Source organism: Macrosteles quadrilineatus, unplaced genomic scaffold, assembly GCF_028750875.1.
Source record: "Macrosteles quadrilineatus isolate MER2022 unplaced genomic scaffold, UCM_ALF_1.0 Scaffold_3__2_contigs__length_128488019, whole genome shotgun sequence".
NCBI lineage: Eukaryota > Metazoa > Arthropoda > Insecta > Hemiptera > Cicadellidae > Macrosteles > Macrosteles quadrilineatus.
In genome coordinates this window covers 79,004,655-79,029,513 of record NW_026542596.1, presented here as the reverse complement: position 1 = coordinate 79,029,513, position 24,859 = coordinate 79,004,655, and the positions used below count along the sequence as shown (strand labels likewise).

The following is a 24,859-nucleotide window of genomic DNA, read 5'->3' as shown; positions in this document are numbered from 1 at the left end:
AAAACTGTCTCCAGACTCAGCAACATTTTGCAGACATCACACCGAGTCTAGTCTGCTTCGCTTGCTTTGCTACAAAAACATATGTTTTATGTGGTCAATGGCGACCTTCCTTTGATATTATTGAATTGTGTTGCTAATCAAAGTAAGTATGTTCCTATTATTTTTACTTAATTCAATGTGGCTATCACCAGTTACAGCTTTTAAAATGTTTTATTCAGTGCAAAGTGTTAAATAATTGCTAGGTGTAATATTTAAATTAATTTGCCAAACTGAACCAACTGAAAAAAGGTGGTGTAGGCTAAATTTCCATTTAAGTTAGGCCTATTACGTCTAATAGGCCAGAATGAATATTTTTACATGAGATGAAAGTCAAATAAACCGATATACAGGATTTATACTTACTCTTATTTTTGTGGATCAATGTAACACATTCACGTTTAATTGGGTAGAGTACCTAGCCTAAAACAAATTTAGTCTAGGCCTACACGAAATGCATACTGTTCTAAAGGAATCCTATTATGTTTTATTACAACATTGCCCTCTTAGGGGTGAATTAGCACTATTGCACTATAGCACTTAGTTGATGTAGGTATTAATCTTGAATACACAGTTGTATGTGTCAAATTTAAAGGGATAATGCGTAGATATGCTGAATTTCGAATTTCTGAAACATTTTCGTGTTTTCTAAGGTTTACGACCTACAGCCCTTCAAATGTCGGGTCAATACAATTCTTATTGAAGAATATTAAGTTCAGTTATAGCCTAAGTATGAATCATAGTCAGCTGTTTAATTTTTTTTTGCGTTGAAATATTTGTCATCATATTTATTTATAACCTCACTTTCAGTATGTAATTATTAATCTAGGAGTTCCCGTTTATGAACACGCGATTTCAAACAAGGAAAACTGTCTTAGGCCTAGGTAACTTTTTCAGGGTGTCCACATTCTGGAAAGTCAGGGATAGTCATGGAAAGTCATGGAAAAAAATTTTGGTCATGGAAAGTCAGGGAAACAGGCAAGAAGTCATGGAAAGTCATGGAAATTTCCAATTATGGATGGATTTGAGGGGACCATTCAATGCTCTAGTCAGCTGTAACCCGGACTGTTGTAGCATTTTTCAGGATTTTTCACAAATGTTTGACAATTCAATTTATTACAGTTGTATTATTTTATGAGTTTTCGGTTTGTTTTAGTTTATTGTTGTACCTATTGTACTCCATTGTTATCTGTTATTACATATTTCAGTATTTTCTGCAAAATAACATGTCCAGGCAGTATTATTTGTGTGTGTATGTTATATTATAATTTGCGTGTAAAGTTCGTGAGTCATGGAAATCAATGGTAAATGGTCATGGATAGTCATGGAAAGTCATAAAAATTAATGACAAATTTTTTGTGGACACCCTGTTTTTTATACCACAATCTTTTTTGCAACTACCTACTTAAATAACTGAATAATGTGTTAGTTTTTCTGGGAAGTGATCTGAAGGAATGTTGCAATTAAGTTTTAAAAAGCTTGAGTATGGAATTTGAAATAGCCTAATAATAATAGTAGGGGACGGAAACTTTGTTTCGATCAAATCATTTAAATTCTCTACGGACACCAGAACAAAAATAGGAAAATCTGCTTGAAAGTTGTACAGAAAATTGCTAATGAGTGAGAAGCATACAAAAATGTTAACGTAGGTGATGTATCTTATGCAAGATTGTGGTTGACGTTCAGCATTACCAAATTTTACTTTCTCGAGATGGTGAGTACTCTGGATACATGGAACTAAAATGTATCAGTGAACGATACCCTAACTATTTATTTTGAGTACTCAGGAAAATTGCTGGATTAATTGTGACTTATGATATCAATTCTGGTGAAGAAGTTTGTGACTTGATGTTTAGTGGCAATGTTGACTCGGGTCATTACAGCGTTATAAAACTTTTTCATAATCCCCTGGGTGTAAAAAGTATAAAATGAAAATGAAAAAGAAAAGGTAAAAAGTCATTAACTGGACTTAAAGAGACAACCAGAACGAAAAACTCGTACCGTAGAGAACCATCAAACTAAAAAAGTAAAGAGCAGCAGTGATGGTGTTAAATGAGCCCTAGCAGGAAACCCACTATAGTTCGGCCGCTTAGAAAACGACCTGCGCGCTAATGCTAAACCAATGCTGGAGGAGGTCGCTTTCTAAGCGGCCGAACTAGTTTAGGCTTAAAGTGAAGTAGGGCCTAGTTTCAGAATGTAGGCCTTTGTCTAAAACTTAAACTATAATTTTCACTGAATAGGTTGACAATTATTACATATTACATATGATCAAGTGATGAGAATTACAGATAGACTGTTAAGAACAAAGACATTTATAATAGGAATAGCCTACTAAAAACACAAAGACAACTTGACTAAACATCTATTCTATATATAATTCAGTTTTAAAAATCTTTGTACAACTAAATCTAGAGTTCTACTGGACCGATTTTATTAATTAATGTGTCGTTGGAAAGCTTAATGCGCGTAGATTTGCAAATAATTATGAAAGTTTGTTTTTGTCATGATTTATGGTGATTTATGAAAACAAAACATGTTTTCCATAAGATCTATTCTATATATAATTCAGTTTTAAAAATCTTTGTACAACTAAATCTAGAGTTCTACTGGACCGATTTTATTAATTAATGTGTCGTTGGAAAGCTTAATGCGCGTAGATTTGCAAATAATTATGAAAGTTTGTTTTTGTCATGATTTATGGTGATTTATGAAAACAAAACATGTTTTCCATAAGAAATACATTAAAAAGTGTGTTTTTCGCACTTTTTATTTGTGTGCGACTTTTGGCTGTCTTTCTTAGTATTTCCAAGAAGTGCATGGTATCAATTTGAAGGAAATTTTATTATCTTTCAGAATATCACCTTCCACTTTGGTCGATTTCCTCACCATTTAAAAGTTATTTGCAAAAAAGCTAAGCAACCTCCGAATTTATAGTAATGAGAAAATATTGAGTTTAGGATATTTTTGTTAAACTTTGTACAACTAAATCTAGACTTCTACTGCACCGATTTTGTTAATTAATGGGTCATTAGAAAGCCCAACCCATGTAGATTTGCAAATAATTATAAAATTGTGATTTTATTAAATATTTGTGGTGAAAAATTATAAATAACAAAAATACATTAAAAACTGGGTTTTTCAAGTTTCTGTTTTCAAGATTCTATTTGTAGCCAGCTTTTGGCTGCCTTTATTAAGTATTTTCAAGAATTGCATAGTAGTTATTTGTAGTAAATTTTATTCTCTTTCAGAATATCACGTTCACTTTGGTCGATTTCCCCTCGATTTAAAAGATATTGGCAATAATCTAAGTGATCTCCAAATTTATAGTGGTGAGAAAATACTGAATTAGATATATTTTTGTTAAACTTTGTACAACTAAATCTAGACTTCTACCTGACCGATTTTGTTACTTAATGGGTCGTTGGAAAGCCTAATTTGTGTAGATTTGCAAATAATTATGAAAGTTGGATTTTATTAGGTATTTAAGGTAAAAAAATAAAAAATAAAAATAATACATTTAAAACTCCTTTTATTCCAGGTTTATATTTTCATTTTTATATTTGTAGCCAACTTTTGGCTGCCTTTATTGAGTATATTCAGGAAATTCACAATAGTCATTAGTAGGAAATTTTATTCTCTTTCAGAATATCATTTTCCAATTCGGTCGATTTCCTCGCCGTTTCAAAGTTATTTGCAAAAACGTTAAGCAGCCTCCAGGTTTATAGTAGTGAGAAAATACTGAATGAAAGATGTTGTTTTTAAACTTTGTACTATTAAATCTACAGTTCTACTGAACCGATTTTATTAATTAATAGGTCATTGGGTAGCCTAATCTGTGAAGATTTGCAAATAATTATGAAAGTACTGTTGAGGTTGCAAGAAAGATCGTTTGGCTATAAATCGATGATAAATAACTCCATTTTTTGAACAATTTGTGTTGGTCGTGATTTAGCTGTGTGCTTTAATGAAATGGAAGCTGGTATTTCAATGAAGGTTCTTAGGTCAAAACAAATAGAATAACGTAATTAGAAATAAGTAAATGTATCTAAAATTAAATTCCATATCCAAGATATAATCAAATTTATATTTTCTGATACAGCGATACTGTATCTTGAACTTAACTGATTAAAACTATCAATATCTCAAGTGAAAGCCTTTGAAGTATTTTAAGACCAAGACATATAAAATAACTTAAATAAAAATAGAGTTACGTATCATTGATTGCAGATAGGCACTAAAACGATTGTATTTATCGTTGATTCGTGATTCAGCAGTGTGATTTAGGTAGTCCGATCTTAATAATCAATAGCTCAAATAAAAGCTGGTATTTCACTTAAGGTTTTTAGACCAAAATATATAATGTAATTAGAACTGCTGGAATACATCTTTAATTGAAGAGAAAAAAATTCTTTCGTCGAGTAATACATTAGATAAATTAATGATGATGCTAGATGACAAATATGTGCTTGCATAGCTTTATTTTAAGACCAAAATTATGAAAATCGGGCAGGTACAAGAGCCCCCCCCTTAAACCATCGCCCGCCTGCGAAACATTGAACACGAAAAAACCAAATTTAACTCCCATAAGAAATGTACAGGGAGGCAGTTTGTGCATTACTCGAAATATACGTCAAATTGAATGCCGATACTTGATGGCAAATCTGCGGTACGTCCATACCTTTAGTTTAAGGCCAAAATTATAAAAAAACCGGTCGGGTAGAAGAGCTAACCCGACTCGGAAAAGAAAAAACCAATTATTTACATAGATGGCAATAATTGGTTAACCAGTACGCATAATCTAATCATGCAAAACATGTGTTAATAATTCAACAGCTTATTATTATATTGTTATCAAATTAATTTCTCTTTGATTAAATGTTGTTGTTAACAATTTGCATTTATGTTTCAAGTGTGTTCCTTATGTTAAATGTGTGATTATAATGTTATGTGTACCATTAATATCAGTGAGTAAAGTGGTGTATGGATTTCATAACCATTATTTTACTAGAGACCATTGTATTTAACCACAACGGGCACTGTTGCTAGTCAGTCATATTTTTTGAGTTGTCCAAAAACAAAGTGGCCTAAACTTAGGCCTATGATACATTTATAATATTTGCAACTTATTCAATGCTTTGTCCCAGACCTTTAAGTAAAACGTGTCATTGATAACTAGGTCAAATCTTTGAAAAAAGAGTAGGCCTGCGAGCAAAATAAGGTGACATCGGGCGGAACTCAATTTCAGTGTCTGCCCTCTCCTGTTTATCTCTCCTGTCTCCTGTTCCCTTCATTTTAATTACTTTAAAATCCTATAACCCTTTTGAACCCTTTTTGTTTATAATATTTGTATTTTTCATGTAACCTTTTCAATTTCAAAAACGTATGTTTGTTGTGTCTAATTTTAATGAACATTTACAATAAAAATGTGGTTTCAGATGTTACGTTTACAGCTAAGCAGGGCTTTGCCCCTCATCAGGGTAACCTTTTCCGCCAGATCCACATCTACAAGTGCTCCGGAAAAGTTAGAAGTTTTCATTGATGACAAGCGAGTTTTGGTTGATCCAGGCACAACAGTATTGCAGGTAAGAATATTTCTTCAGAACTTTCGATTTTAATTTGTATTTTTTACTTGTTTAACTTGGTATATATCACTGGTTTAGTTAGGTCTAATGAATTTTACATTTCATATAAAAAGTTTAATATCTTTTAAGAACAACTCATTTAAAGACACCAATTATGTGAAATTTCAATAAAATTAAAAGTGTTAAAATAAAGCCACCTTTATGACTGTTTTTAGGCAGCTGCCATGGTGGGAGTGGAGATCCCCAGGTTCTGCTACCATGAGAGGTTGTCTGTCGCTGGTAACTGTCGAATGTGCCTCGTGGAAGTGGAGAAATCACCTAAGGTAGCCTAGCGTAAACAGATTGTTGACAATTTCTTTGCCTGGTTATTCTTAAAACTAGAATTATGGAACAGTTAATGTCACAATGCTTGTATAACAGGTTAAGTGTAAAGTTTGGGACTTCCTCGGGACAGTTCAGCTGACCTGAAAACCGGGAATTGTACATGAATTTTTACGACTAGAAAAATTCTGCGAAATGTATAAGAATTTTATAAAGAACGAGGAAATTTAAATGCTCGAATAATAGCCAAAATCACAGTTTTTCTCTTTTTTTAAGGCATTTGAAAAACATGAGTCACGAACAATGGACGTTGCCACAATCATAGAAAATCATCACAAATTTTGCCGGAATTACAAGAAATGATTACGGCCCTTGTCATGATCACAGAAAATAATCAAGAATGTTGTCGCGATTGTAAGATGATCTTATTTTCCTATGGTATAGGTTTATTTAGTTTAATTGTTTGTAAATTAGTTGAAATGCCTTATAATAATACGGATATGAATACTTGTGTGATGGAACAACCAAGATTATCTCTATTTTTCACTCTATGTGCGCTTACTAGCTAAAATCAATAATTTACATATTCCTTAATTTGAAAGTTGGAAACCAACTCCCAAAGTAAGCTGGAATCTTATTAATCTGGTTACCCAGCTTTTTTTTTACTTTAAAAGCTGACTAGAACGTTTGACCAATAGATGAAACATACTCCCTTAGTAGATTTCTAATTTTTTATGAAATAGCTGACGACAATTTTATTGTTAGTTCTGTACGGTGTACTGCAGAGGTCACATTTTATTTACAATTTGTTTCTTGTTATTTCAGCCATTTAAAACCTTGTTTAGCTAAATAATACGATCTGTCTAATCATAATAATTACTCGTCCCCTAGTTATAACCAAACAGTAAAGCACAAATCAAAATAGGCCTAAATAATAGAAAGAAAATGTTTTTGACACTAGCGCCCAATGTACATGAACTAGACAAAAAAAAAAAAAAAAATAAATAAATACAATGGGATGAGAAGTCTACTTTGTGTGTGTTAGTCGTTTGACACTGACTCAGGCACTTGGGTGGACTAAATGTCTTTCTTGTATTTCTATATGACACTTTGCAATTCTATTAACAGCCAGTGGCAGCCTGCGCGATGCCCGTCATGAAGGGCTGGAGGGTGAAAACTAACTCGGACATGACGAGGAAGGCTCGTGAGGGTGTGATGGAGTTTTTGTTGGTCAATCACCCGTTGGACTGCCCCATCTGTGACCAGGGAGGGGAGTGCGACTTGCAGGACCAGAGCATGGCGTTTGGCAGCGATCGCAGCCGCTTCACCGATATTGAATTCTCAGGAAAAAGGTTTGTAGATTTGTGAAAAATCATATGACTTTTAGCGGAAGTAGTTCTTGCTTAAGAGTCTTATTCTTTTTTGCCTTCTATATAGAATGTTTACAGCTTAATATAGGCTTAAAATCCATGTTTTAGCCTCTGAGCTATAATGTAACTAAAAAATCTTATTTACCTTTGTCAACCAGCTCAAATGTTTTTACAACTTTTTAGCTGATTGGCGGAGGTAAAACAAAGTTTTTAGTCAAGGTAGGCTCTAAACAGGATTTAAATGTTTAAAAACAGAAGTCTCACTTTAGACTTTAAAGACTCCAACAACTTCCTAATCCGTCCCTTATGTTACTTTGTGAAATATTTTAGTAGTATACATTTCCATACAAAACTGTTATTTTTCTTAGGTCTAATAAAAATAACATTTGCCATTACCATGTACCTTAAAATTGTTAGTCAAAGAATTGTGTTTGTCAATGGTTTGTACACGCCTAAAGACGTGTTTACATCAGAATTTACAATGAGTGTTTAAAACAAAAGTCCAAAGACAATACAAAGAACGCTAGTTTTGTCAAAAATTGTCATCGTTGTCAACAGATATTTTTTCCCAGAAGGATTTGTATACATATATTTACAGCATTTTTAAAAGTCTCAATTATAACAGAGTTCACAACATAATGTTAGGCTTGAGGTGACAAAATATGTTTTAACAATTTATTTGAAAACTGATGTAAACTTGGATGTACTGTTTAGCATTTTTCAGAAAAAAAAAAAAACAACCATAGGTTAAAAACTACTGTTCTCAAACAGGAAATGGCTTGGGAAGAAATTTAGATTTTGCCACACCCATTTAAATATAGTGTAACAAATTTAATAGCTCGGAATAAGTGGAATTTATAACCAGAGTTTGAGAGAAATTTGGTGTTTTATAGTATTCTTTTGAAAAATTTTAGTATGGGTTTGAGCCAGTATATATCGTAAATGGTCCATTATAATCTGCATGGAATGAATAGATTTTAATTGCATAGGCTATAACATCAATTACGAGTTCCCCCTGGTTCATTAAATGGATAATTATATTTTTCAGGTTTTAATACTATTATGAGTTTCACAGTTTCCTACATATTATATTTAACTCAATGCTCTGCCTTTTTCTAAACATATGTTAACCAATGCAGTCCTTATACTGCATTAGTATCAATGTATTGTATCACTGCTGTCAAAATAAGCTGCACAATTTATTTACATTATAATAATAATATATAAATTACTATCTTCTAAGTTTCTAACCTTGAATAATTGTTATTTAACAGTTTAAAATTTATAAAAATTACAAAACTTCACGAAATGGTTTCATTTCAATTTATGCCAGTTGTTGCTCAAACAGCATTGGATTATTATGATTTGATGGGTATCTCGACAGCCAAATGTGAACAAGCTGGTCAGTCACTTCAGTTTTCAAAAGGAATCCCGATCTTTGTCGCTAACGAACGTCAAGAACTTTATGTATACGGAAGAAATCTTTCTTCAGAAATGAGCTTAGGCTATACTCATGATAAAATCTGTGATAAAGTATTTCCAATAGACTTTCAAGTGGAGGAAAACACAGGCCGCAACGTAGCACTCGTCTCGTTCACCACACCTGATGTTGGCAACACTTTTGCTGAGATTCAATATTACATCTGCACCAAACATGAAGGTGAAAACTGGGCATTCAAGAATGATGGTGGTTTGGAATTTTTTGTTTATCAACCTTTTTTCACCCCAATTGTATATGCTTTGATTCTTTTGGTGTCATATACGCTATCATGCATAATGTCCGGTTTGAACATCGGACTTTTCACCCTGAACCCGATAGAGTTGGAGTTGCTGAAAGATGCTGGGACCGCAAAAGAGAAAAGGTATGCCAAGATAATACTGCCAGTCCGTCGTTGTGGAAATTACCTACTTTGCAGTATATTAATTACAGCAACATTGTGCAATGCTGTTTCTACAGTCATTGCTAATCAGTTTTTCTCCGATTGGATAACTGTACTGTTGACTACAGTCATCATTGTACTACTTTGTGAGATTCTTCCGCAGTCTGTTTGCACAACATACCCACTGTTTGTAGGAGCAAACACTATATATATTACAAAAGCTTGTATGTTTGTAACAGCTCCGATATCTTACCCTCTGGGGAAATTGTTGGACAAGTTGTTAGGTAAAGAGTCTCTGCTAGGGACTTACAGCAAAGATAGACTGCAAGAACTTCTAACATTATCACAACTTGCAACAGATGAGGTGAATATTATCTCCGGCACCTTGAGGTTAAGTGGTAAAACAGTAGAAGACATCATGACAATGTTAAACGACGTGTTTAAGCTACCTATCACTGCTGTTTTGGATTTTGAGACTGTTTCTTTGATTTTAGCATCGGGCTATTCACGTATCCCCATTTATGTGGGGGATAGTTCCAACATTCAGTACATTTTGTTGACTAAAGATTTAGCATTACTAGATCCAGAAGACAGAGTTCCTGTAAAAGTTATGGTTAAAAATGGTAAACTTAAATGCCACTATGTTCCAAAAGGTACAACAGTCGACAAACTGCTTGAAATATTCAAAGACAGCCGAAGCCATATGGTATTTATTCTAGATACCAGAAATAAGCGAACTCTTACTAGAATGCACACTAGCGAACGAGAAGACGATAGCACTGTGAGAGAAATTAGAAATGTAATTGGTTTGGTCACTTTTGAAGATGTTATAGAAGAGATTCTTCAGATGGAAATTAATGATGAAACAGACAAATACTCCGACAATCGAATCAAAAGAAAACTGGAAACAGAGCTTGATATGGCCAAATTGTATAAAAAGATGCCAAAACCTATTAAACCATCTGTTAATTTGAAGTTGGCTATTTTTAACTTTTTCTCTGGGCTAGAAGTGTTCTCAAACTCTTTTATATCCCCAAAAGTTCTTCGAACTCTACTAAACTTGGATATATACTTAACAGTAGAGGGTCAAGATATCATCTATAATCTGGGAACCCCTGCTGATTATTTTGTGATGATTTTGGAAGGTGAAATGGAAGTAAAAATAGGAAACGAAGGTTTGACTTTTGAAGCTGGTGCTTTTCATTATTTTGGTTTAGATGCTCTTAAACAAGGCAAGACTTTTGTTCCCGACTACATGCTTTTAGCTACCAGGAAGACAACCTACATTAAAATAGACAAAAATATGTACATGGCTGCAATTTTAGCGACAAATTTCGAACGCACAAGAAAATCGCCCAATGTTAGTTCAAAAAGTGATACCTTTAAATACTATCAAAAACTTATTGGTTAGTATTGTGTGAACTACAGTGTATGTAGATTTTTGAAATAAATATCTGTTAAAAAAAGATATATTTGTAATTTTTATAATTTTGTATTGAATTTCAGTAACAAAAGTGTAGATAGTTATTGAGTTACTGATTCCACATGAATTACACATTACACATTCAAGTAATTAATGAATAAATTAAAAATCTTTTTGTGTTAATATTTTTAGTAGGTATACATCCATAAAACAACATTTTGGGATCTTAACATGTTCAAAATCACTGATCATGCCCTCATAAACCATAGAAATAATCAGTTAACATTTTCGGTGTTATCTTAGCTAAGGAAATAGTGACTGATGAAAAATCGTACATGTTAGGTATGAATCCATAAATTAAAACAACATTACAACTTACAAGTGTATAGGTTCATCAACAGTATTTATCATGCTATGGAACCAGTGGTATCTGCTTCTTTCAATTCTAATGATTTGTTTGAGTTAAAAACTTGACAATTTTGTTGCTTGGTATTTTTCACCCTTTAAACATCTACCACATATATCTTATTCATATTTTGAGTAATTGAGTGGTTTGGGAGCTCACCTTTGAATCCAAATGTTGCTGGTTTGATTTTAAAGTGAGGAAAATAATTCTAGACCTAGTAAATATTTGTCTTTGAGCTATTAGGTTGTCTGAAAATTGTTTTTTAATGCCATTGATGTTATATTAATTGTGTTGTGTCTGTATTCAGGGCTGTGGAGGACAAAGACATTGGTCCGTTGGTGAAGACCATCATGACTCGGTGTATCCACTGCACTCGTTGCATCAGGTTCGCCTCAGAAGTCGCTGGCATCGACGACCTTGGAACTACCGGCAGAGGGTCAGACATGCAGGTAAACTCAGACTAGTATACTTAACATTGTACTGAATAACAACATATTCTAGGAATGTTCTGCTATGACTTAGATATCACAGTACAGATCGTCTTCCTAAGTTTTCTACTATTATCTTCCTAGGTGCTTTACTTTAATTTTTTTAAAGACGGACTGCTATGTACAGTCAACAGTCAAGTTCCTTTTAGAGAGCTCGGAAGAAATATAAAAATAGTAATGGTTGGACATAAAGAATCCCAAAGTATCTTGTAAGCTCACTTAAGGCTACGGCTGTTTTATTACATTTTATGTTAGTGCAATTCACAGATTTGTTAAGTTCTAATCAATTTCAGATAGCAATTTCTAAAAAAAAAAAAACACAAGTTTTACCCACAAACATTCCCATTGGCCCAAAATGAAGGCATACAAAATATTTTTACGTTATAGAACAAATCAATTTATAGTTGAATGTTTGCATCTTCATTTCTTGGTGATGTGCTTCATGTCCAGATATATGAAAAAAAATAATTCCAAGAGGTTTTGCCTATGATACAACCAACACCAACTTTAACGTTTCCAGGTGGGCACGTACATTGAGAAAATGTTCCTCTCCGAGCTCTCCGGCAACATCATTGACTTGTGCCCCGTGGGAGCACTCACCTCCAAGCCGTACAGCTTCACGGCTCGTCCTTGGGAGACCCGCAAGACAGAGAGCATTGACGTGCTGGACGCGGTCGGCAGCAACATCATAGTGTCCACACGCACAGGCGAGGTCATGCGGATTCTGCCCAGAGTCAACGATGTGAGTGATTAAAAGTTAAATCATTCAATTTGATTTTAACTGAGCAATTGTCCATGTATCATTTACTTGAATTTGTTTCTGAAAATTTTTGAAAGGTTAAATGGAGAATATTCAAAAGCAACATTGGAGTAAGTAATGTAGATGTAATGGGATCCTCTAAGGTTACAAGGCAAAAACTTATGACATGTTAGACCTCAGTTTCATGAAAATTGTAAAGGTGAACTAAGACCCAATCTGGTCCAATTCCACCAATCAGGTTAAGCTTTCAGTATCGTATGAAAGCTAATGTTTGCCTGTTTGAGCTTCTCTTGGTCAAAATGTATTGTACAAAGAGGTTGTATAGCAAAGTTGATCTTTTTAAAGTACCTACTGTAGTGTGATACACCCCAGGAAAACTGGTCTGTTAGTTTAGTTCTTTAAATTTGGGTTCACCGAGTAGGTAAATGAACATGTTCTGAGATTCAGCTCCGCCGTCAAAAAGAACGATATTTAAACTTAATGATATTTGAAACAATTGACTTTGTTTTTTGGGCACATGATTGTAGGTAACAAAGTGAAAATTAAATTACAGCATAATGATGAAGAAGAATTTTAAATACCGGTAATTTATTTCAATCATGAAATATACTTTTTTACATTGTAATGCAGATTTAGAGGGTTTAGCCTATATAGGCTAATCAAGAAAAATGAGAAGATATAAATTTAAACCAAAGTTTTGTTACAAAATGAGCGACTCTGCTTGACTTGAAATGCTCAGCTTACAAATTTAGCTTAGATAGTATAATTGGGATGGCACTGATAGTTTGAACAGTTAAAAATATCAAATGTAGGTGAACATTCGAGTTCCAAGTTTAATTCAGGTTTTTAGTAAAAAAATCCCTGGAGGATATCAAACAGCCGATTTAGGTTGCTTTAAAAAAATGTTGACTCTATTTGTAAATGGTCTTAGTAGTCTGAGATATTTTATTAATTTATAGTAGGACTCGAGTATCAAACATCTCAGGATTAGCTACGGTCTACCATACAAGAACTTCCTTTGCCACACAGAAATACTAATTAAACCTGTTTCATCGTAGCTACCTAAGCCACTTATCCAAAGAAAGTTCAATTAACCTTCCCAACTTTCAATTGATCTATAGATTCTTCTTACACAAACACAAAACTGAAAGATGTTTTAATTTTAATTGTTTGTTTACACATGGTTTATTCTGCAGGATATCAACGAGGAGTGGTTGTCAGACAAGTCGAGGTTTTCATACGATGGGCTGAAGCGACAGAGGCTTATCACTCCCATGCTAAAGAACTCTGCTGGAGAGTTGGTAGCTGTGGAGTGGGAAGACGCTCTGGTAGCTGTTGCCAAAACTCTCAAGGTTTGTACCACAATGAGAACATCGACCAGTTTATGTCAGTGTAAGGTATAACATTAGTACTGCAGTAATACTAGGTATTTTAACATGATGTTTAAAGTTTCAATTCTTTTTACATACATATTTTTTATCTCTGTTCCTTCCAACTCAAAGACAGGGTTGTATTGCAAATCATGAAAAGTTACTAATTAGACGCAAAACTCAGCATCATCAACAATGTGACAAAAATTACAGTTGGGTTATTGGTTCCAAAATTTCTGTTCATAAAACAATGTGTTTTTTTTTTCACTGAGAAAAAATGGTTTGCAGAAACTACTGTAATAAGAAGTTGGAGCTGTACATTGATTTGTATTTATTGCTACTACTTCAATGTGTACAAAATTGAAAAGATCACTCACTGATAAGAGAATGTCATTCCATCACAATTGTGATTTTTTTACAAAAAAGTCGGTCAGATAGACATACTGTTCCAAATTAGGTACTGACAAAAACTCTTCCTAACCAAGTTAATTTACTTTTTTGGACCAATTTGTGATTCTTATTGACTTCTTCTATCTGCAACTTTTTTCTTTCTTTGCTAGTATAGTTCTAGTTCTTCATAGTATTTCCAACTTGTATGGACGTTAAATTAATTAATCTGTTTGTTGACATTTTTTAAGCTGTGCATACATTGCATCTTCCTTTCTACCAATTTCCAATAATTTAAAGAGTCATTAAAAATGTGGTTTTGACACTATCTTACTTTTAAAGATTTAGGATATTCTGGTTAAACACTTGTTGGTAATGTACAGAGTGCTGGAGACAGTGTGGGTGTGGTCGCGGGAGGTTTGGCGGACGCAGAGGCTTTGATAGCACTCAAAGACTTGGTCAACAGGCTCGGCTCTGAACAGCTGTGTACGGAGCAAGGCTTCCCCACTGATGGCTCAGGCACTGACCTGCGCAGTAACTACTTACTCAACAACAAGATTGCTGGTGAGTCGGTGTCTCAATAGATCTACCATTCTGTTGATGTTTATTTTGAATTTGTATCACAGTCTGGACTTTAAAGAAACCTCTCCATCTTCTTTCATTTCTTCCACTGTTTCTCTTCCTCCACTGTTCTTTTCTCTACATTTATCAATTATCTGTCTTTTGTGTCTTGCTTTCAGTCTCCTCCTCCATATCAACGTCGACTCCATTTCACCAGGAATTCCTTCTTCTCTCATGTCATAACTTCCTTAATCTTCATTTTTGTACTATCCCTTCTAATCTATATGCAACTAACTACCACTCCCAAGAAAAGTATCACTGAATAATATACGATAAAAAAGTCAAATATAATCAAAAAGAAACCTCTATGTAATATTTTTCAAATTCATCCATATAGTGAATCAAGATGAACCTCTAAAATCTTTGAGATAGGTAACTGATTCGAAGAAAAGCCAAGTGGCCAATTTGAGATTTTAACTTTAATCGACACATCTCTTCAACATACTCATTGAAGAAGTCCTTTATTAGGAAATATAAGTGTTATGTTTCAAGCGTTTTGACTTGTGTTTTGTGTATCTATTAGCTTCTGGACTCAAGCAGTCTCGAGCAGGTAGCTAGAAGAATCAAGAACAAGAATCAATATTTTATTCCGTTAGACATGTACATGCATTTGGATACGTCAATAAAGTTTTACATGCTGCAAAAACACAAGTCAAAGATAAATTACAGTACATAGGCTAATTGAACTCCATCTCCTTTGCCGAAACAACCTGATAAAACTAGTTTGTCATACTATAACATTTATAATTCTAAGGCTTTTCTATAACTACTCAGAACTAAAAAGCTAGGAGATATCTCAAAATCATAATAGTTCCCAGATTAGCTTACATTTTGTTAAAACATTACTACAATTTACTAAAGTTGACATTTGTGCTTTGTTTATATTTTCTTGTCAAATAGCCTGACTAGTTGTTTGTGCCAACAGGTGTAGAAGAGGCTGACTGGATTCTACTTATCGGAACCAATCCAAGGTTTGAGGCTCCCCTCTTCAATTCAAGGATTCGCAAAGCTTATGTTCACAATGAAGCAAATGTGGCCCTGATTGGACCCAAGGTATGATTATTGATGTTTGTTGTTTATTAACATAATTCCAAATCCTTTTTTGATATATTAAGCACTGTCATGTTTTTTGGCTAAAATAAGATTTATCTCTAAAAGAAATGTATCTCACTTGGGAACACAGTGTGATTTCATAGTAAGGTAGCTAGGTAATAGTTATTTGTGTAACTAGTGGTGAAAGTGGCACTTTGCTGCACATGAGAGCAATGTTTACTCGAATGATCTCGAGTGCAGCAAAGGCCTTTTTCACTCGTGTTACACATTATATTTTTCCTACAGTCACTATAAAGCATTTAAATAATTAGTCTTCCAAACACTATACAACACGTTTTTAGGTTCAGCTGGCAACACAAATGGTGCCCTAGAGAAAGTAGTACCCGTGGTCCGTATCACTCCGCTATTTTTCCTCGGCAAGAAATGTGCTATGTGCTCCGTTTTGAGAATATAGTTCCGTATTTTTTTGTAATTTGAAGTGGTTTCCGCGCCTAAAAAAATGCTTTAAAGGTATTTTCTTGTTTATTAAGATCGTAGGAATGTTTTAAAAACGTTTAGAAGAAAAGTCCAGAAAGTTCAGAAATACCGAAACTATAAACACGAAATGACAGGTTAAATCGTAGTTATAATAGTCAATCAGCTGCTCGTAGAATTTTTATCTTTAAGTGTTGCCAACCTATTTCCAAGCGTACACGGATTACGTGCGTAATAGAACCACGCTGTTTTGTGTTGTTTCGTTGGAATCCTGATGTGCGGCAAAGTATAAACCGTACGGCAAAGTATAAACCGTACGGCAAAGTATAAATATGCAGCAATTAGCAGCTTTCTGTACTATAAACAGTACAAGGAAGCCAACTTTGTCGGGTGACTGTAGGAAAAGATATTTTTCCTATCACTGCATGGAAATGATTAGATAGCCACTCCTGTAAACACTATGCAAAATAACACATTTCCGCTTTATTCATTCTCGTGTTTCTAAAAGAAACACTAATATCCGGTAAGCAAATAACATATCCTAAATTACATTTTGTATAAAACTAAAACTAATCTGAGAATAGGTGTGAGAAAGGATAGGATAAGCAGGCTTACCTTAAGAAATGTAGGCATCACACTTCATTCACTACAGAACACTGAGTGAAAGACTCTAAATATCTAGTGTGACTCTCCATGTTGAGAAAGGGGCCAGTGGCCTCGAAATATCCAGTGTTTTTTTTTTGTGTTTTCTCCTGTGTTCTGTAGTGAATGAAATGGGATGCCTACATTTCTTAAGGTAAGCCTGCTTATCCTATCCTTTCTCACACCCATTCTCAGGCAATAAGCCCTTTCTCTCTAAACCTAAAACGTTAATCTGTGTGTTATGATAAGTTAATTGTGGTGTTTGGAAAATCTTGTTAATATTATGAGCACAAACAGTCAGCTGCTCTCGAAACGGATGGCCACACTGAGCTAAAGCTTCATGCGGCCATCTGCAGTTCTCGAGCGGCAATGATATACTTTGTGCTCTTAACACACAAATAGCTATTCTCAGTGCTCGATTTGCTGCAGAACAGCGTTCCAGTATCTCTCTTTCGGGAAGATGAAAATATTGGCATAAATAATAATCACATTAAATAGGTTACAGTTTCAGCACCTCATTTTTAACAAATCAAGCACTGGCTATTGTAATTTTATTGGTTAATTTAGTAGAACATTGTCTAATTATTGCTTGTCGATCATTTCAAATATTTGAGGGTTCAGCTAATATTGCAACTAAGATACAAGATAAAAGATTCTTTATTTGGTCGATTGAACAATAATACAGTTATAGACCACGTCCAATTGTTAAGTTAGGCTACAGATACATACAAATTGAAATATTGCACTAAGTAATTTAAGAGCTGGATTTTTTTTTTCAAAAATATCAAAATACGGTAAAAATGTTTCCTAAGTCCTAACTAAACCTTTATGTCTTCCTTTTCTGATTTTTGGTATGTTTCCAGGTGAACCTGACCTATGACTACACCCACTTGGGAGATTCACCATCAGTGCTGGAGAAGTTGCTTAATGGTAGTCATGAGTTCAGTCGAACCTTAGCTGCAGCCAAACGACCAATGATAGTGGTGGGAGCTCAACAGCTCACCAGGCCCGACGGTGCAGCATTGCTGGCGCTGGCGCAACAACTGGCACAGTCACTGGCTGCTAAAACAGACGTGAGTCACTGTCAATACTTTTGTACAATTGTAGCCTGATATAATGTGTGTTTTACCATTGACTATTGGATAGGCCTACTTAAGTTGACATTCCACCTATATGGACCAGCTGTTGCAAATTTTTGTTAAAAAAAGAACTTAGTTGTGTGAACCAGTCACAGAATGTGCTAGTGTCTAAAATTATAATTGTTACCTTATTTTTTTGTTGCTTGTTGATAGGTCATAACAGTTGCTATAGCTCACAATAAGTCATTCCATTAATTTGACTTGGAAAAAGGTTGTACATTCAAATTCGACAGAAATTAGTAGTTTAGATCAATACAATCTTTCGGTGGCTCACATCAACTACGACGATTTTGATTGAAAACTGGCAAAAATTTTGAGATAGTAATGGAATGTATAGTTGTATCGATAGTCAAAGAATTACTTTCAAGAACGCATGTATGGTGTTGATATTGGCTAGTTTTGTCCCGATAATTTCATAGCATCTATTTTTAACTATTTTTTTATAACAATAGGGAACTATCTGGTTTTGTAAACACGTTATTAAATCTGCTCACAATTATTATTTCAAAATAAACAATGGAGGAAGAAATAGTTGATATGTGAATTGCCCATTATTGCAGATAAATTCTCTTCTAGTCTTTGAGGTTGATAAATTTCTTTAAGTACTCCAATAAAACTATTAATGGCTCAGTTGTGTCAAAATAAAGAATTACAGTAGACTCCCTCTTATCCGGACTCCTCGGGACCGAGGCCAGTCCGGATAACGGGGTTTCCGTCTAAATTGATGTCCCCAAAAACTCGTTAAAACGGACTGTTTACTGTAATATTCTACTTAAATTTAGGAGAGCATTGTATTAAGACACGTGATCACTGGTCTCAAATCTTTCCTACGAGAACAGACGTTTCAGTACTGCCCACTTCCTGCCAATCTAGTCCGGTTAAACTGTTAAAAGGTGTCCGGATAAGAGGGAGTCTACTGTACTAAATTTAGACATTAGATACCATTAATGTGAAGCCCCAACTCTCAGTTTCAAGTTTTGGTGTTGGGTCTCTATTACAAGTCATTTTTTACCACATAAGTCCATCATATATATGCTCTTTTATCTTCTATCAAATTCCTTTAAATTTAATTGTTTACAAAATTCAATTGTTGGTTGGAAGGATATTTTTCCCAGCCTTAAAGTTGATAAAGTTTCCTTTCACTATATTTAGTTGTAAGAACATTAACATGCATCTGGATTGTTGCAGGCTGGAGCTAACTGGAAGGTATTGAATGTGCTACACCAAGTAGCCTCCCAGGTGGCAGCACTGGACCTCGGCTACCACCCTGGGGTAGCGGAGATACGCAACAACCCTCCACGGGTCTTGTTCCTGCTCGGGGCTGACGAAGGCGCCATCACACGCTCCGACCTTCCCAAGGAAACATTCGTCATCTACCAGGTGGGACACTGCAGTATTTAGCTATGCAGTTGAGAAAGTTGGCAATAGTCTACAGATTATGTTTAAGGAACATTTAAAAATTAGCATGGGTGGGATGGATGTTAACTTCAATTCTTTGTTTATAGTTCAATTTTGGTGATTTTTATTTTAATTTTTTATTATTTAGGAGGCTATTGCTGAGTTTTTAATAACAGTGATTAAAAAGGAAAGTTTTCACATTTAAGGAACTGGAATCCTAACTTTCCTCACCCCCCCCCCCCCACCACCACTCCACCCTCCGTACTAATTTAAAAAAATTGTTTCTTGTTTTGACTACTCTACCTCTGTGTGGTTTTCAAACATTGGCAGGTTTGTTTACTAATCAATGTTCTGGTTACTTTCTTGTAAGTATGGGTTTGGATTCCAGATCCTGAAACATTTTTTTTCTTCTAATCATAATGGAAAAAGTCCACAGTGACCCTCTAAATAATATAAACTCAATATTTTTACCTTATGTCCTTTCTGCACACTTTAGGACTCTTGGCTCCAGTCTGAAACCTGCACATTACTTCAGGCTAGGTCTAAAGGGCATGTCCATCACTTAGCTGAATCCATCCGAACCTAGGACTTTGTAGTCCAAAGCCCGCCTCCCAGATGGTGTCACTAACCTCTGCTCATTGCAGGGTCACCACGGAGACCTGGGAGCCAGCATGGCAGACGCTGTGTTGCCTGCAGCCGCTTACACGGAGAAACAAGCGTCCTACGTCAACACAGAGGGACGAGCTCAGCAGACACTGGTGGCTGTGACACCTCCGGGCCTGGCACGCGAGGACTGGAAGATCATCCGAGCCTTGTCTGAGGTAAACCAACTAGTACTGTCAGTGTGGGGCTGTAGGCGTTTTATAATAAACTCAAGAGTTTCTAAGGATTTTGTAATTGATCCGACTAACAGCAGCTCCAATATAAAAAAAAATCCTTTAAAACCCTGACCTAAAGCCATCTTTACCAAAAACGATGTAATGGACTCACTATTTTTTAGAAAACTTTTACAGATAAAAATTCAAAATATTAAATTTATAAATACTAGGTGGTAAACTCTGGTATAGTAGACTGTTTTTATTATGATATGATGTTATCAGAAATTATTTTATATTTTATCTGTTATTGATGTTCCAGGCCAGCTTGAAGGAGAAATTGTTTGTTTAGTTGTTTTGTTCTATATATTGTACAATTTAAGTTTAATTTTATATTTACATCTACTTTAATTTGCTTCATGACAATTTGTAAAATGCAATCTGACCTATCCTATTGTACTTTATTGTACCGAATGGAAATAAATATATTTGATTTGATTTATTAAACATAGACTAACCAACACAAGTAGACTTCTCATCCCATTGTAAATAATGTAGTAGTGTAATTGTAGTGGCAAGCTTGGAAATAAAAATACAATATTAAAAAAATTCAAAAATCCATTAGGCCTACCTAAAGTGATGTCTGTAGACAAACGAGAGTCCCAATAGCTGGCCAGCTTTCACAAATGCAACCGGGAGCTGGACTTCAAATATTTGTCACTTGAAACAGATTAATTGTTGGAGAAAATATGAAACTTGATATAGACAAGAACATTAAATTCCATGTTGATGCCTGTGAATTACACTACAAATGACTAATATGACAGTACTATTTTGCCTTTTCATGTAATCTAACTTCTTGTAGAAGTCAGTTGACCATGTTTTACCATAAATGTGGCAACTTCAGAGTAGCATAAACACTAGAGTCGGGACCATGTAAGTTTGCAGTTGAGGGAGGAGCCTATTTACCGTATGGTTTTGAATGAACCAATGAGAACCCGGCGGTGTTGCCAAATCTAATAATACCAGCTGATTTAAAAATATTGCTTAGTATATTTTAATTAGTGTTGTCAACGGGTGATGTGGCAACGTCGCACTAGCCTTGTCTTGTGATTGGCTGCCACCAACTGCAAACTTAGGTGGTCCCGACTCTAATTACATAACTGTCACAGGCACACAAATAAGCAAACACGAATCTAACATTCAACATTTGTTAAAATGATGTAGTATTATACTAAATGGTGCATGGTACTCTTTTCTTTCATATTACTGTATTTCCCATGTTCTTTGACATCGTCTATATCAATGTAATGTTGACAAATGACAATGGTAAGATCCTGATTCTGAGACTTCTGGAATATTCCAAGTTTTGTATTTTATTTTGTTTTGATTGTAGTGACAGAGTTATTTTTTTCATGAACAACTAACATAATCAAACACCCCTCACTTACATTTCTTTATTGAATTTATTTATTTTTGCAGATTTTGGGCTACAAGTTGCCTTACGACACATTGAACGAAATAAGAGCAAGACTAGAGGAGGTCTCCCCCAACCTCACAAGATACGGTGAGGCAGAAGATGCGAACTACTTCAAACAAGCCTCCGAACTCGCCAAGGTAATCACTACATTTGATTGATTACTTTGTGTGAACCTTTCCACAAAACTTGTATGTACTGAACTTAAAATAATTATGTTCAATTCTTCATGATTTAATGGTGGTAGTTGTGCATAGTTTAATTACTCCACACAATCTTGTAGTAGAATATCGCCAATTGGCAATAACAGAAAATCATTTATTACAGTCTAGAACATTCAATTACTTAGGTGATGTCTACAACAAGAGTTCCCTCAACCTTTAACATGACTAGTTTGTTTTTTTAGATCATCTATCTATATAAATAAAATTAGAGTTTTGTCTGTACATTGCTTAGAATAATGAACTTTTTGGTTATTTTTACATTTCATAGGTCAGAGAAACCGAATCAAACCTTATCTCAATTTCTGTCTGTCTGTCTGTCTGTCTGTCTGTCTGTCTATCTGTCATTCTCTTGGTAACGCTAAAATACGCACTTTATTACAACTACTCCTCAATAACTATAGCACTGTCCCGCCTGAAACTTATTTTCCAAATACTATACATATATGAGATGGTTTTAGACGTATTTCATCGAATATGAGACAGTTAGATATTTAACAGTAAACCCTTGAAAATCAAGTTTTTGTCGATTTTTGACGTGGAATTTCTGGAAGCCCATGTTAACCTTATGAGAAATGAAATTATTGAATCTTAACAGCTGTTTCAATTAAACAAGTTGGTTCTGTTCTGTGATGTTCAATAGCATTAAAGTTACAAGGATTACCAACAGGGTGCAGCACTAGCACTATTATTTCTTTTACATTTATGACAACAGCTAATTTGCAACCTGGAGGCGAGTGAGCGTAGCGAACGAGCTAACCTGAAGGCAAGTGAGCGTAGCGAACGAGCTAACCTGAAGGAAAGTGAGCGCAGCGAACGAGCTCCAACATACAGGTGAGTGAGCGTAGCGAACGAACTTCAACCAGGACGTGATTGAGCCATGCAAACGAGATCAGATAGTAAAAATAAAAGTAAGCCTACCGTTATAGGATCGACCGGCAGACACAGAGGTAATTTAACCTTTTATTGATTGTCATACCGATCCGGAACAACAAAAAACAACATAAAATGAAGCTATGTATAATAGTTTGGCCAGCATATCTTAAAATATGCAAACCAACTGCTGTTCGTTATATAAGAAGGTTTCAACTGAATATTATAAGATCCCCGTGCGTAGAACGGGTACACAGCTAGTGGTTTTATAAAATCTTAAATGCATAAGGGATTATTTTAATTCATTTTTTCAGCTTGCGGGTGTCAAATTGGACAGTAAACCGTTAGATGTAAAACAGAAAGAGTTGGAAGACTTCTACATGACTGATCCAATCAGTCGAGCGTCGTCAACGATGGCAAAGTGTGTCCAGGCGGTGTTGAAACAGAAGCAGTCCAAATACTACGAGGCGGCCAATGCTTAAACGACCTCTAGTCTCGTAAAACAGCTATCACAACCTCCAGATTCGCCACCTCTACTACTCACATTATTAGAAACAGTCCTATCTGTAAATGTCCCTTTGAAATATGTTAATAGTAATTTGTTTCAACTGTGGATATTATTGATTGTGTATGTGATATTTTTTTATTGAATGTGATGAGGTGTTCAGCAGGCAATGGCAACATTGCACGAATGTTCGCAGGGGTTTGTAAATAATTGTAATACTTTAAGTTTATTAAGTAATAAATAAAATTGTTATTTTAATTTTGTTTATTTCAACCCATAATGTAAAAGTCTTCTTGATTGATCGAATATGCATTTTGACTATTTTCTGATCATGCAAAATTAAAATAAGACACATTGTTAAGACTAAAACTTCTCTTGAGAAAGACTTTTACCTTCTCACTAGAGCAAGAATAGGCAGTACTAACAATACTGTTGTTGTCATTGCTTAATCATAATCTATATACTTAGGCTATTTAATACGCAAGCAGGTTTTTTGTAACAATTACACTATTGCACACTACTGCTCAACACTACGTTGTCTTTATTTATTGTTTACATATAGTTCTTTATTGCCTAACGTTGTCTTGTTTATATCTTCAAAGACGGGTTAAGGATATATCCGCTGCTTTTTTACTCATCCGCAGACGGCTAGCGGATATATCCGCATAGGCTAGTTAAAAACAAGTAAAAAATTATTTTGACAATATAAAGTGTTCCATTGTGTTTATTTTATGTATACTTGTAAAACAAAACACAAATAAGGAAAATTAATTGTTATTTTTTCCTATAATTTTTTCCTGCATTATGTCACGATTTTGCCCGGCCGGGAAGGGTTAATAGTTTGCTACAAACATTTACTTACTTGGTTGAAATTAAATATTTACTATTTGATTTGGGTTTGCGTAAATATTACAATGGAAAAAAGCAAGAGAGCCTGGATAATTTGATATACTAAAAAGTAAACTGAATCATCACTGTGCTGCATTTCTTAGTAATCACTATGAAAAAGCTGATTTGCAAACTATGGAAACATAGGAAAGTCAAAGAACACCACCAAGGAGAAGAAATAGAAATAATGTTTTTTTATTATTATTATTTATCATTGTTATTATTATGGACAACTTAATGCGGCTATGAGTGTGAAACATTTGTAGAAAATACTAAAAACATGATCAGCTGTTGAAAAATGATAAGTTATTTACAAGGAATGATGATTATATAGATCTTTTATGTACATCTTGAGTATTTCCATAATCTTTGAATCAAATCTTTTTAAAGCCACCAGAAATTATGACTGTTATTCGTGCCTGTAATACTTAGCAATTGCTCGGAATTCGAGGAACAGGTACACTAAGTGTTGGAACTAAAATACAAATACCATACACCAATACCAAAACCCATCAAAGAATATAATATTTAAAGTAGTCAAACACAAATCATGACCAGCCAAAAAAATACATAGGTAGGTAATAGATTTAAAAATTCAGTTACAAATTGAAAGTGTTAATACGCTGTACCTAAATAAAAAAACAAAAAATCTCTGACTCTCTCTTTTTTTCTGGCTTTGCCTCAAAAAATCTCTGACAGAGCTCCTATTTTCCGACCAAACTTCAGTCAA

At 34.5% G+C, this 24,859-nt stretch overlaps 1 protein-coding gene across 1 annotated transcript; it reads left to right on the top strand.

Moving 5' to 3' along the window:
• Positions 1-41: 41 nt before the first annotated feature.
• LOC128989634 (NADH-ubiquinone oxidoreductase 75 kDa subunit, mitochondrial-like) lies at positions 42-23,499 on the top strand. The gene is made up of 14 exons (XM_054411584.1): positions 42-142; positions 5,472-5,618; positions 5,834-5,941; positions 7,068-7,291; positions 11,326-11,467; positions 12,027-12,248; positions 13,463-13,618; positions 14,407-14,587; positions 15,570-15,697; positions 17,677-17,886; positions 19,141-19,332; positions 19,995-20,171; positions 21,648-21,782; positions 23,051-23,499. The coding sequence occupies exons 2-14, from the start codon at positions 5,472-5,474 to the stop codon at positions 23,216-23,218; spliced, it is 2,190 nt and encodes a 729-aa protein (XP_054267559.1). The 5' UTR covers positions 42-142; the 3' UTR covers positions 23,219-23,499.
• Positions 23,500-24,859: the final 1,360 nt, after the last annotated feature.

What these genes read in the sequence shown, in the direction of transcription:
- LOC128989634 (XM_054411584.1), top strand. Translation starts at nt 5,472, where the DNA reads ATGTTACGTTTACAGCTAAGCAGGGCTTTGCCCCTCATCAGGGTAACC. An exon ending in AAGTGGAGAAATCACCTAAG is followed by an intron (nt 5,942 to 7,067) that starts GTAGCCTAGCGT and finishes TTCTATTAACAG; the next exon opens with CCAGTGGCAGCCTGCGCGAT. An exon ending in CACTGGCTGCTAAAACAGAC is followed by an intron (nt 17,887 to 19,140) that starts GTGAGTCACTGT and finishes GGATTGTTGCAG; the next exon opens with GCTGGAGCTAACTGGAAGGT.